Here is a 14,705-nt window from a genome sequence, read left to right as displayed (position 1 = left end):
TAAATTTTTGGATATATGTAATTTTAAGATTGATGGGGCTAAGAATGATTTGTTACGTGAGAGTTTAGGGTTTAGAGTTTGCGTAATAATAACCAAGTGACTCAATACTAAAGACTTAGGTCAAATATAATAAGACGTGGGTAATAACTTTAACTTTGTCTCAAAATTATTGTTTAAAAAGTTCATATATAGAGGGTGAGGGTGGGGGCGGGGGATGAGAGATCCACAAAATAATTGATGAATATGCATAGGATACCAAACAAAGAGGAGCTCTCAACTTTGATCACAGACAAAAGACGAAAACAACGGCCAAAGTGGAAGGTGTACTAGGGGAGCCTAACCTGGAACTCCTTTGAAACTTTCACACATGTGACTCACCTCCAAACAATCTTCTTACTTTTTTTATTCCCATTTTGCCCTCACCACTCCCGCTTGCCCCGGTGACTTGTAGAAGAGGTAAATCGCATAATGTGTCTCATACTATCATACTTGTATACTAGTGTTCAGAGCGTTCTACAACTGTTGACAAAGCAAAACTTCTCAACTTATTTTGTATTGACGGACCAGTTGAGCTACGCTCCGATATATTATTATTATTATTATCCTAAGGTGCTAAGTCTATTATTATTATTATTATTATTATTATTATTATTGTTATTGTTATTATTATTATTATTATACAACATAGGAAACAAACAAATTCAAACAGTGGTTGATTCATATCATTGAACATTTTGTAGACTTTAATAAACAAAAGCTCACAAGCTATTATCACCACCACTATTCCCCTTTGACTTTCCCCCCCAAATTATGGTGTTTGGTCAATGAGTAGATCTCCAGAGACTCCTCATCACAAAACCAATCAAATCCACACATGATCTCAAGATTCTTTACCCAATTACCCTCCATTATATTATTCATTGACAAAAAATAAATAATATTTTTTGATATATTTAATGATTATTTTATTTATATATATATACGACTATACCTAACAAATCACATTCATTAATCCAGTCCTGCCCTTATAATTCAATCTAATCTCTGCCATCAGCTACCATGTACTTTGAAAGATACTATTCATATCACTGTAATAAGCATAGAAAATATGTTCATGTAATTTGTTGCAATTTAGGGTTGCACATAATGAAAAACACGGAAAGCTAGAAAAACATATAAATATAAAAGCAAAAGTATAAGACAACAAATAAATTTCAACAACACTCGAATAGACAACAATTTTTAACTGTTGTCTTTGATATATATAAGACAACAATTAAAAACATTTGTCTATATGCGTGACTTTTGACAACACTCAATAGATGACGGTTAAAAATTGTTATTTTTGCGCGGGACTTACAATAACATTGGTTTCAACAACAAAATTTTTACCTCAAAGATAATACTCCGTAATTTTTAACCGTTGTTTATTTGCATTTTTTCTTGTAGTGTTGATTGTACCAAGCACCAACAAAAAGATGTATAAATTTGACATTGTTATATTTAAAGGATGGCAAAAACTTGTGTGAGATCGTCTCACCATGAGACGGGTCGGGTCAGGTCGGGATGCAAGTTTAACACTTATATGAACAAATGTCATACTTCTATGCTCAAATGTAATACTAATCAAGAATAAAATTTTTGTTAATTATAAGGGTAAATGTAATACTTTTAAGGGAAAATACAATATTTTTACATTCGATTTAAAAGTATTACATTTTTCCACAAAAGTATTATACTTCCCTTATAAGTAAAGAGCACTTGTCAACATTACTTATTATGAAAATTGTATTACTTTTTGTCTTATAAGTAACAAAAATTGTATTCTTTAATTAGTGTTATATTTGAGCACATAAGTATGACATTTGTATAGTGCTTTGACCCGACCCGATTCGTCTCACGAATAAAGATCCGTGAGGCGGTCTCACACAAGTGTGACCTTAAAGGCTTATAAATAAATTGAGAAACGCGTTATTTGACTTGGGGACAAAAGTGTAAGGAGTCATTTTTTTCGTTGATTGTGTTGAAAGGCAAAATTTTATTAGTATATCATATATTAAAGTCATAATATATAATAACTTATAGTGATGGAATACCTAATCCCTTCTCATATACCAAAGTAAATTGCCAATCGTCCCACTTACGGCACGTTGTGATTAAAATATTCTTTAATCAAATACTCCATTGACTAGCTAGCCATAACATTTAACAATTAACTAAAACAATATATTAAAAGAATAAAATAAAGCGTTTTGAATAAGATACGTACTGTATAATAATATTGTTAGGAAAACATACAATATGCAAAGTACCCACTACTTGCATGATTCAATTCCCACCAAATCCTCTTTTCTTTAATTTTCCTTTTTTTTGGTATTTTTTTTTTCAACGGCAAAGGATGGAACAAATCATATGGTAGGAACCAGCAGCGTTGACCGACTGTGCAAGTCCCTTTGTCATATTCCGTCTGAATCTTGGACGGCCTTGATTTGATTTCGACTAAACTAGACGCTTTGGTTTGGTTCCGTAGCTCTGCGCCGTTGGATTTGAGGACCGCGTGATGATCCACGGTTAAGATGATTCGAGGATTAGGGAGGCCGGAGTGTCCCCGATTGATTGCGAATGGTTGTGTTCTCCTTCGTAGGTTACAATTAACATCGTCGGATCATCCAGTGCCCGTTCCACATGCTTCCTCGCCGGACATCCTCGTACGCTACTACACTTATAATATCCCCTGAAATTTAAACATAAATTGATCAGATCATGTGTTCTATTTTAACTAAAAGTTTAATTATGGAATATGATTGGAGTTTAAATAGATTACCTAGGATGTGGGGAGCCTTTGATGGGCTTTTGGCCGTATTTTCGCCAGGAGAAATCGTCTGGGGGAATATCAGCCATCTTCATGCTGATAGCAGGGATTCTAACCACTCTTTTGACTCTTGATTTCCTGATTAGGATGAAATTAGACGTTAATGGTAAAGTTTATGGTCAATGAGTTGATAATTAGATGTGATAATGGTTTCTTAGCGTTGACTTTACCTTTTCTTGGGGCAATGGCAACGTCCTGAGGCTGACCCACCAGCACTACTGCACTTTAGGGACGAATCGTCCATTGAATTGCACTTCCGTTTGAACGATGACGTGGACAGAGGGGGACGGCCGGCCGACGAGACCTGGGAGAGATTGGTTATCTGGAAACCAGAGGAAAGTGAAGGTTGTAAGCTCTCTGTGTCGCCTGTAAGCGATGAGATGAAAGAGCCCGGCGAGGATGTGGCCTGGGAGGCGGAGAAATTGATGGTGGTCGACGATTCTTTCCGGTCCGGCGCCGGCGGCGCCGGCCCGTTCTTCAGAAGGTGGTGGTGGTTGTGCGGGAGCGGCGGCAATCGTTGAATCGGCGGCGGAGAATACATTTTGGAGGAACCCGTGTGCGCCTTCTCGGAGTTCTCGACGACCCGGGTTTGACCCGATGCCCCGAGCTCCGATTCCTGATCCATTTTCTTCTGAGCCGGAGGAGGGTTACAAATCGGACCCCTCCGGAACCGAGCGTGACCCGTCCGGGTCCGATCCAGCAACGAAATAAACTTCTTAAACTTACTCACCGCCACGTCCGCCACCGCCTGGTAATCCGCGGAGCCTTCCCCGGCCGCCGTCGCCGGCGGCATCGGCGGCGAAAACCCACTAACTTGCGGCTGCGATTGAGAAAGCAATCTGATAAGTTTCTCAACGCTCTGAAACCCAGCCGCGGCCGCCTCCTGGACGGCGTTTTCCTCCATCTTAGCGGCGAAACCGCTGTTCCTGTAACTAGACAACAACTCTACAGCCATATCTATTCCACCATAAACCAAAAACCCCTCAAATTAAAGATCTCTGAAACTCTGGAGTCAAAAAGAAAGAGAGAAGAAGAAAGGGTTTGAGAGAGAGAGAGAGGGAGAGAGAATCAGCAAATTGAACCCAACTCCAAGGCGATTAAAATAGAGAAGATGTAGAAGAGAGAGAAAGCGGAGTCAAACTTAAGATGCTACCTTTTCTCTTTCTATCTCCTCGGGTTTTTCTTAATTGTTGAAAATATTGTTTACTGACCTGTCGCTTCTGACTTTATTGCAGTCAAAGACAATGGCTAATGGGAGGGCTCCACGTGGAGGGTGGATGGGAGATTAAATGGTTTAAGGCCATTGACCAAACCGAGTAAATAAGGGGTAATCCGGTGGAGGAGATTGGGAGACGAAAGTCAAAAGGAGAGTAATTGACCGTTAAAAGAAAGACTCGGTAAAAGCAGGGTGTTAAATGTGAAAGGCATTAAGGTTGGACTGCTGGTGCCAGCTAGGCAGAGTTGACCATTTCACGCCTTTTAATCACTACAGCCATCACTAATTTATTATACCAAAATATTATTTGCATTATTTCCGAGTAATTACAATATTTTGCATCAAATCAATTTTCTTTTTTGAGTATGCATCAAATCAATTAATTAAAATATTTTGCTTTAAATTTTGTAATATTTTGTGAGTTGCGGATTTTCATTGTCTTTGCTGGCCATTTTAAATTTAGTATCAAATTATCGTTTTTGTCATTTAATACTCTAAACTATCATATTGTGAACATTTTTAGTCATTTCGATGACTTTTTTGTGTGTGAAACCCTATTTTAAGCAAGGGTATTTTAGATGAAAATACTCTTATCTAAAATAGGATTTCACCGGAAAAGTCATCAAAAAATTCAAAAGTGTCCAAAATATGATAATTTTGAGTGTTAAATAGCAAAAATAATAATTTGAACTAAAATTAGAATTGTCATCAAAGACAAATGACCTCTGCTAAAATTAATTCTATTTTTGTCATATATTTTTAATTTGCATATCCTACATAAATCATGAGACTAATATATATTGGACTTAAAACAGTGAATCTATATAAAATGAAATTGAATAACAGTTTCACATATTTGAGAGTCTATTGTCAAATGAAACTGTAGTTATATGAAAATGATACTGTAGTTGTGTTGTAATGAAATTATAGTGTATATAAAATGAAATTGAATAACAATTTCATATATTTAAGTGTATAATGTCGAATGAAACTGTAGTAATATCGAAATAAAATTGTAGTTGTGTTGAAATGAAAGTGCCGTGTATATATAAAATGAAACTGAATATGTTACACAAATATAATTACTTTACACATAACGGTATGAACAGCGCGGACAGTTTTGGACCATAGTACACGGTATAGTTTGCAGAGTAAACTGGGCCTACGTGGATGTTATATTTACCGGAAACCGGACGCACTGTGGGCAAGTTGAAAGTGGAAAGGTTACAACTCACATCGGATTCTTTTCTTTTCATCGTTCCATTCGTTTCCTTGAGGAGGGTGGCATTGTTTTTTGACTTTTTCCCATCCTATTCTCATTTTTCTTTTATAAATCAAATTAATTTTTTTCACACATAATGGGCTAAATTATATAATATTTATAAAATTTAAATTCGTAACATCTTTATATGAAAATTATGTTATATTCTTTCAATCATCTCTTTTGAGATAGGTAATAAAACTTTAATTAATTTGTTCAAATGAATTGTATTTCGAGTCCCAATAAATCATAATGATTAAAGGGATGGAGGTTTCCTTTTCACACCTTTAACCACTACTGCTTTCAACGACTGTATGTTCTTTGGGGCTAATTGATTGAAGATACTTTTTCTCATTTACAAGTTACTTCGCATCCCTATCTTCATCATTTTCATCGATGTGTGAATGCACTAACGAATTAACAAATCAAAATTAGTGAAGATTAAGAATCCCACCTTTTCATTTTATCATTTTTTAATAGGCACTTGACTCGAATAATCTTTTGTAGTATATTGAGAAAGTCAAGCCAAAAGTCCATAAATTTGAATGACAATTTATATTTGTTGTTATATTGATTATTGATAGGTTAATTAGATTTATGGTAAAGTTGCTAAACACTTTGTGTTTAGATAGCATATAGTAGATCCCCCATATGGGAGATTATGATGTGAGATCGAGTTTCAAGACCCTAACTCCACCACAAAAGCTAGCTCATGAGTGGAGGTTTGGCCCCAACTTAAGTACCACTCCACAATCTCTTGTGGAGCCGATGTGGGATCGTATCATTGCCCCCCCCTTGAGAAGCCGACGTCCGCGACGGCTTCACCACAAAAGCTAGCTCATGAGGGGAGGTTTGGCCCCAACTTAAGTACCGCTCCACAATCTCTTGTGGAGCCGATGTGGGATCGTATCATTGCCCCCCCCTTGAGAAGCCGACGTCCGCGACGGCTTCACCACAAAAGCTAGCTCATGAGTGGAGGTTTGGCCCCAACTTAAGTACCACTCCACAATCTCTTGTGGAGCCGATGTGGGATCGTATCATTGCCCACCCCTTGAGAAGCCGACGTCCGCGACGGCTTCACCACAAAAGCTAGCTCATGAGTGGAGGTTTGGCCCCAACTTAAGTACCACTCCACAATCTCTTGTGGAGCCGATGTTGGATCGTATCATTGCCCACCCCTTGAGAAGCTGACGTCCGCGGCGGCTTACTCTAGACGGCTCACACTCCGGACTCTTCTCGGCACCAGGTTTTTCCCCTTTGGATGGCTTCACTCTAGACCTTATCAAGCACCAGGTAGCCCTTTTCTAGGTCGCCCCCTCCGCTAGCAAGCACCAGGTAGCCCTTTTCTAGGTCGCCCCCTCCGCTAGGCCGGCACCGGAAGACCTTTTCTAGGTCGCCCCCTCCGCTAGGCCGGCACCGGAAGACTCTTCTCGGCACCAGGTTTTTCCCCTTTGGATGGCTTCACTCTAGACCTTATCAAGCACCAGGTAGCCCTTTTCTAGGTCGCCCCCTCCGCTAGGCCGGCACCGGAAGAGTGGATGGCTTCACTCTGGATAGCTTTCACTCCGGACTCTTCTCGGTTCCCTTTGAACCTTATCAAGCACCGGGTAGCCCTCTTCCAGGTAGCCCTGGGTAGCCCTCTTCCAGGTAGCCCTTTCCCACCACACTCCGGCCTCTCAATGAAACCTTATCAAGCACCGGGTAGCCCTCTTCCAGGTAGCCCTTTCCCACCACACTCCGGCCTTTCAATGAAAGCATCAATGATACGGCACTCAGCCCTTTCCCACCACACTCCGGCCTCTCAATGAAAGCATCAATGATACGGCACTCAAGCCAAGACCATAACTCCACCACAAAAGCTAGCTCATGAGTGGAGGTTTGGCCCCAACTTAAGTACCACTCCACAATCTCTTGTGGAGCCGATGTGGGATCGTATCAGTGCCCACCCCTTGAGAAGCCGACGTCCGCGACGGCTTCACCACAAAAGCTAGCTCATGAGTGGAGGTTTGGCCCCAACTTAAGTACCACTCCACAATCTCTTGTGGAGCCGATGTGGGATCGTATCAGTATAACTTTTTAAAATGTAAGATGAACTTGGGAGGCTCTATAAATGTCCAGAAGTGTAAAAATGTATTTTAAGTCAAATTGGTCCTACCAATAGACAGTTCACACGGTGGGTCGAATTTGAAACCTTATAATATATATTGTTGAATCTATGTTAGTATTAGGAGTAGAATATTGGTATATTTATTAATGATATTTGAGTTTAAGAGTATAACCTTTTAAAATGTAAGATGAACTTTGGAGGGTCTATAAATGTCCAGAAGTGTATTAATAAACTAGGAAATCAAATCCCTCAACAAAGATCGGGAGGCACATGCCTAACTCTCACATATAGATCCAACGTTGTGGTGGTGTGATGTTGGTGGTTTAGATTGATGAGATATGTGTTAGACCCTGATGTGATTATGGTGCAATGACAACGTAAATGACCTATTTGTCGACAACATTAAAAAATTAGAATATGTCATGATTTGGTTGGCTCTCGAGTTATAGTAATAGCAGAGTTGCTGTATAACCTTATCAATTGTAATGAATATAAAATTATTGAAGTTATGTATATTATGTACATACAAATTTGTGACGATAGTAACCATCACATAAAGTTGTAAAAATGTTGTACAAATATAAAATAATAAAAAATAATAGTATAAAGATATTTAGTTTGGTCAACTTTGAGTCCTTGATCAATATTAGAAATTGGTTGAAATTATTGGGGAAAAAAAAAAAACAAAATGAAAAGATAAAAATATAAAAGTTGAAATTAAAAAGGGAGACCAACTTTTGACTTGGTTATTTGGGCTTTGAAAATTAGAGTCTGGAATCTTTACGAATGAAATCAAACTACACGTTAACCGGCTACATGAATGTATGAACAAATGGAAAATGCCATTCGAATTGAAAGATTAAGCTATATTATAATTAACTACTCATCCGTCCTATTTTGGGTGTCAAGTTCAACTAATAAGACATGATTGAGTTTTAAAAAAAAAAAAAAAAAAGAACAAGACATGATTGAAGTTACGTTTTACGGTTTACTCATTTTTCATAATATTAAGTTTATTTTTTTTAAACGAGTTTATTATTATTTATTAGTGTATATATTTGTATATTTAGAAATTATTTTAAAAGTACTACGAAAAATTAAATTTTAAATATTAAAAAAACAAACATAGAAGAAATAATTAGTTTGACTAATAATTGGAAATGTTATAGGAGTATAATTATGTGTAATAACTCACAAACAAAACATGAGAGACAAATTGTAAATTGTACTAGAAAAATCCTATGCGACAAGTTCGACCAAGAGAGAGTGTTGGCAGGAATTGAACGATACATTCAATCAAGAGAAAATGTTGGCAGAAATAATTGAACTCATGATGTGATTTGAACTTGTGGGCCGGCCTTCTGGTGCGATAAGTTTGACAAAAAAATGAGTGTTGATAGTAATTAAACTCATAATTTGACGTGACCTTCAAGGTTCTACCCCCATGCATGGAGTGTTGGCAATACGATAATCATGTTTTACCCCTTTCGAGTTCGTTCGTGTATAATAGCCTACATGTAAACCACACAAGAAAGGTATAAATTATTACACTAAGAAAATCCCGTATGACAAGTTTGATCGAGAAGATGTTAGCAAAAATCAAATTAATTTTCGACTTTTGATACAAAAATAACACTTTACCCACTCGAATACTCAGTCATGCTTTTTGAGAAATCTATATTCATTTTCTGTTTTTCGGTGATGAGAAAAATCCAATCTTTATTATATTATTGATATGATGCGAAAGGGTTTTGGATTATGTATAGTGTTTTGGCACCTTGTTTGACCACATATGATCATTCTTTGCCACAAATAATGTAATTCAATCATCTTACCTCACTATTTGTGGATATATATGAACGCGGAAAACATGAAACAACCCAATGCTTTAATCTCTTTCACGACAAGTTTTATAGTTGGTCAAACCATATAATTATCATGCATGTTTCGTGGAACTATGTTATGGGCAGCATCCACGTACCTCTTTTTCCTTTAAATGCTCAGATGCACTATACGTCTATACTCTCATATTAGGAATGTAATTGAAGAATGTTACAGTGAATGGGCATTAAGACTTCTTTGGTAGGCTATAGTTGTAATTCAATTAGAGTCTAATTCTTTATGACGGATATAATTACTTTGTTTGGGTAGAGAGAATTGCATGGAAATGAAATTCATAGGACTATCCCTATGAATTTTAATTCGGTGGTGAATTAAAATTACAACATTACCCTTGATTATTATTATAATTATTACTCTGTATTATCAAGGGCATTTTAATCTTTTTCTTTTAATTCCCTGAAATTCTATTCATGCCTACTAAAAATTGTAATTTGAATTATTCATACTTTATTTCCACTTTTATTTTTTCCACAGAATAACAATTTCTTTCCCTCTTAATTCATTCCTTTCAATCAAATGCCGTGAAGATGGAGAGCAAATTAGGTTACTCATTACTTGCTCGGAAGTATACTTCTATGACTGATGGTAAGAAGTAGTTTTCTTTCTTTGCAATGCTCTGAATTTTTCTTAATTAATTTATGTTTTTTTCTTAAAAGAAAAAAGAAAAAAAAAAGTGAATGACAGAGGAATCCCATGATTGATGTGGTTCTGACAGCAAACCCACCCATTATATTGGCCCATTGGATGTTATTTTGATTTAGTTTTATTGGGCTATATATGAGTCTATGAGACCAATTCCTATATATGTGCATCTATACATGCCCAGAATTGGAAAATGCCCCCAACAAGGTGTAAATTGCTCATATATTCACGTGAATCTAGTATTACCATTGACCCGGGTCTATCTTACCAGGTGTGTTCGTGTCCATTTACATACTGAATGTTTATAATTTAAATTAAAAACATTCGATATGTAAATTGTGTATTTTTGATTCACCCAGAATAATTTGCCCTTGAAAAATCACTCCTATCCCACTAAACAAATAAAGCTAAAAGTTTAAGAAAACTTGAAGGTATCAATTACTACTAATACTTCTTGCATTTAAAAATGTTATGGACTCAATAAAAAATGTATTAGTAAGAATTGAACCGGTGACATTCTAATACAATATTCCATGAACCATGGAATAATTATGTGAAACATAATTAAAAGATATATTTTTAGTATACTAAAAGCATATTATTTTATATATTATCAAATAATGTATTTTTAATATATTAAAAATGTACCATGCATGGAAAAATTTTACCAGACATGACTACTCTATTTTGAGACTATAAAATATGTACGGAGCAATGATTTTACATCTTATTGTAGAATCTATTTTGAGACAATAAAATATGTACGGGGCAATGATTTTACATCTTATTGTAGAATCCATCTCTCCATATCTATGCTTAACTTTCAGCCTTCACCAATCCCTTATCAACTTACCAAAAACGAAATAAAAAATAGTACGGAGTGATAAGGTAAATGAACTGGCCTGTAGATCACTCATAATTCATAAATCAATTCAGGTTGGTAACAGTACATTTTAATGCATTTTTCTAAATTCAATTTCGTATACCATATCATCAAAAACTACAGCACTTTCAATATTTTACATATTTATAACTAACCCCCCAGACTCTAATCAATTTATAAAGAATCAAGAACAACCCCAACCAAGTTGGTGGACCAGTTGATTTGATAACATACAATATGTTTCAAGTTGCTGATCAGCAGTTAATTTGGTAACCATAAGATTCAAAATTTGAGTTTAACTATCTAGTGATTTTCTTATTTTGAACCTATTTGTTATAAACAATCTAAATTAATTTACTGATGAAAATACAGCATTAAAATATTCATGCAGCCTCATTTAATTTGTTTCTGCGTAACTGCGTGCATGTTTTGTTAATGATAAAGCACTAAAGAAGTACGTAGTTGATGATCTGTGGATGAATATTGTCATTTAAAGACATCGATTTGGTTGATGTAAACAACACTCGTAATTATTTTAAGTATAATTGTCGTTGTCGCATCCAATTTCTAATCCTACAAGCTAATGCCATCGTCTTATTTATAGTTTACATAGCCACTTCACCCGTTCTCCATTTTTCTCCTCGCTCTGATTCGCCATGGCAAATCTTTCGATTCTTTTAATGTTTGTGTTCGCCGCCGTTTCCTTGGCGGCGGAGGACATGTCGATCATAACCTACGACGACCGACATCCGACGAGAGGGCAGGGCAGGACCGACGAGGAGGTCATGGCTTTGTACGAGTCGTGGGTGGTTAAGCACGGAAAAGAGTACAACGGTGTCGGAGAAAAGGAGCAGCGGTTCGGAATCTTTAAGGATAATCTTAGGTTCATCGACGAGCAAAACAGTATTGGAAACCGGACATATAAGCTTGGGTTGAACCGCTTCGCCGATCTCACCAACCACGAGTACCGGTCTGCGTTTCTTGGCACCAAAACCGATCATTCTCGCCGGAGAATCTCAGGGAAGAAAAGCCACCGGTACGCTCCGAAAGCCGGCGAAAGCTTGCCGGCCTCCGTCGACTGGAGGACTAAAGGCGCCGTCACTGAGGTCAAAGATCAAGGGGGCTGTGGTAATATTAATCCTTGAAGAATCACAAGAAAATAAATCAGTATAAGTTGTCTTATATCTATAAGATAAAGCCTAATAAGTTGAATTGAATTTGAAATTTTATACTGACTAAGTTATTAGTCTAACTAACTTGGTTGGGTTATTAATAAAATGTATATATGTTTTGGTTTAGAGTTTGGGTAGTTAAAATTAATGAGTGGATTAATGAAATTAACAGGGGGATGCTGGGCATTCTCAGCGGTGGCGGCGGTGGAAGGTATAAACCAGATTGTGAGTGGGGAATTGATCTCGTTATCAGAGCAGGAGCTGGTGGATTGCGATATATCATATAATAAGGGCTGCAATGGCGGTTTAATGGACTATGCTTTTGAGTTCATAATCAAGAATGGAGGCATTGACACCGAGCAAGATTACCCATACACCGCCAAGGATGGTACCTGCGACCAATTGAAAGTCAGTATTCAACAATTTATCAGTCTATCATATTGATATTCTTCACTTGACATATTTTAATTCATTTACAAAAATATAGGTCACATTTTTTATTTCTTTCTTTAATATATTATGATGGAGATTTTACTCCCTTAGTCAATTTATCATAACATGAGACTGAGTTTTGGATAATTCCAATCAAGTTGGTCATATTGTTGACTTAGTAATCTCACGATTTGACTTCTATAAAAAATTTATTGTCTTTTTCATTTAAACCAAGGTTATGAACAATTTAAATTGATTATTTAACTCCTTATAGTCATTTGTCCACTAAAATGACTTATTTATTTATGAACTTTTGTCAGTTACGATCATAAGGCAAATAACTTAATAACTTAAATTTACTCAGTGAATTTTGGTAGTGGTTGCCGGTTCTCTAGTCACTCAAAAAAAGACTGATTTTGTTGTATAATTTGTCTCTGCAGAGAACTGTCAACGCAGTTTCCATTGATAGCTACGAAGATGTTCCTGGAAATGACGAGAAAGCGCTGCAGACGGCTGTGTCAAATCAGCCCGTTAGCGTTGCCATTGAAGCTGCCGGCATGGCCTTCCAGTTCTATGAATCAGTAACAACATTCCATTCTATCTTTTCTCAATTTATGTATGTTCTCAGAACATAGATGATATTTGTGTATTTCCAGGGAGTATTCACTGGACCGTGTGGCACCAATTTGGACCACGGCGTGACTGTTGTCGGATACGGCACAGAAAACGGCCTGGACTACTGGATTGTCAAGAACTCATGGGGTTCACACTGGGGAGAAAAGGGCTATGTGAGAATGCACCGTAATGTGAACACGAAAGCCGGGTTGTGTGGCATTGCCATTGAGCCATCTTACCCTATCAAGAAAGGTGGGAATCCTCCCCACCCTCCTCCAGCCCCTCCATCTCCTCCGTCTCCGGTTAAGCCCCCCACCGTGTGTGACGAATACGACGAGTGCCCGGCTAGCACCACTTGCTGCTGTGTTTTCACAGTAGGAGACTTCTGTTTTGCTTGGGGATGTTGCCCTCTTGAAAATGCAATCTGCTGTGATGACCATTACAGTTGCTGCCCTAATGAGTACCCTGTTTGTGATGTTAAGCAAGGCACCTGCTCGATGGTAGGTGACGTTATTTCAGCATATAATATATAAACATAAATGTGCAGTGTCAGTATTTATTAACGTGTGTGTAACATATTTGACGATGCAGAGCAAGAATAACCCGCTTGGAGTGAAGGCGATGAAGCGCATCCGAGCTCAACCGATTGGTGCTTTTAGTGATAAGGGAAAGAAAAGCATCAAAGCATCAGTTCTTGAGAATTGATTATATTCCAGTTTGAAAGCAGTGGAGTGGGGAAGGAAAAGTGTGCATTATTTTTCTGCAGTCTATTTTACTGCTTGTTTCTACTATTGTATGTATTCTCTTGAATTCAGTTCCTCTTCAACCAAGTATTCAGATATTGATAATATTTTTCTTTCATAATATGCTTATTGTGATTAATTTTATGTGATCCCCCTTAGAAAAAGAAAGAGCAATCCCAGCTGAATTGGTCGGACAATTGACTTTATAATTACACCGTTTCAAGTTCAACTCTTTGTGAAAGCTGTCTATTGGCATTTTCGATTTGAACCAACCAACTATGAATAACTTAAATTGGTTCGGTTAGGTTAGGATCACAAAACAAACTTCACTCAGAAGACATCTTTTTTATGAAAATGAAAAAGATTTGAGATTTATTATAGCCAGACTGGCTATGCTTTTTTATGTTGGAAATTGTTAAGGTTGGCATTAACTGTCCAAGAATTGATATTTCATATCAGCAAATAAAGTCACATCCTTCTAAGCTAAGGGCCCTCCTCTTATGCCCTGTAATACACATCACAACTCATTTAAACATCAAATTCAAATTCCCCAGAAAAAAAAAAAAAATATCAGACAACCTTGAGTCTATGGACCATCCGTTTTGTCGGATGAGGTTTCCGCTGTCTCTGTTCAACAACTTGTTCTTTAGCTCATTTATCATTGCTGCCCCTTCTTTGTTTTTCCCATATAACCTCCAAGAAAATTTACACAATTTCTACTGGTTCAATGCAACAGTTAATTTTAGTGGATAATTAGGGTTTTTTATTTTTTATTTTTTTTTATTTTTATTTTTACGGTGGGACTAACATGAGTGGTTAATCACATGACCTCAGTCAGAGCTAGAAGCTGTAGGGTGACG

The 14,705-nt window shown here is 37.0% G+C and overlaps 2 protein-coding genes across 2 annotated transcripts; one reads left to right on the top strand and one right to left on the bottom strand.

The window, feature by feature from the left end:
• Nucleotides 1-2,164: 2,164 nt before the first annotated feature.
• LOC116022502 (probable WRKY transcription factor 7) lies at nucleotides 2,165-3,970 on the bottom strand. Its single transcript, XM_031263236.1, has 3 exons — nucleotides 3,043-3,970; nucleotides 2,825-2,950; nucleotides 2,165-2,734 (listed from the first exon to the last, which is right to left on the bottom strand). Exons 1-3 carry the CDS (start codon nucleotides 3,825-3,827, stop codon nucleotides 2,572-2,574), a joined length of 1,074 nt encoding a protein of 357 aa, XP_031119096.1. The 5' UTR covers nucleotides 3,828-3,970; the 3' UTR covers nucleotides 2,165-2,571.
• A 7,536-nt stretch (nucleotides 3,971-11,506) lies between these two features.
• Nucleotides 11,507-14,039, top strand: LOC116022323 (low-temperature-induced cysteine proteinase-like). Its single transcript, XM_031262977.1, has 5 exons — nucleotides 11,507-12,011; nucleotides 12,228-12,463; nucleotides 12,928-13,068; nucleotides 13,144-13,602; nucleotides 13,694-14,039. The coding sequence occupies exons 1-5, from the start codon at nucleotides 11,540-11,542 to the stop codon at nucleotides 13,805-13,807; spliced, it is 1,422 nt and encodes a 473-aa protein (XP_031118837.1). The 5' UTR covers nucleotides 11,507-11,539; the 3' UTR covers nucleotides 13,808-14,039.
• The last annotated feature ends 666 nt before the right edge of the window (nucleotides 14,040-14,705 follow it).

The sequence above is a fragment of the Ipomoea triloba genome, chromosome 1 (genome assembly GCF_003576645.1).
Source record: "Ipomoea triloba cultivar NCNSP0323 chromosome 1, ASM357664v1".
NCBI classification, from domain to species: Eukaryota; Viridiplantae; Streptophyta; class Magnoliopsida; order Solanales; family Convolvulaceae; genus Ipomoea; species Ipomoea triloba.
This window is presented reverse-complemented; position numbering and strand designations above follow the sequence as displayed.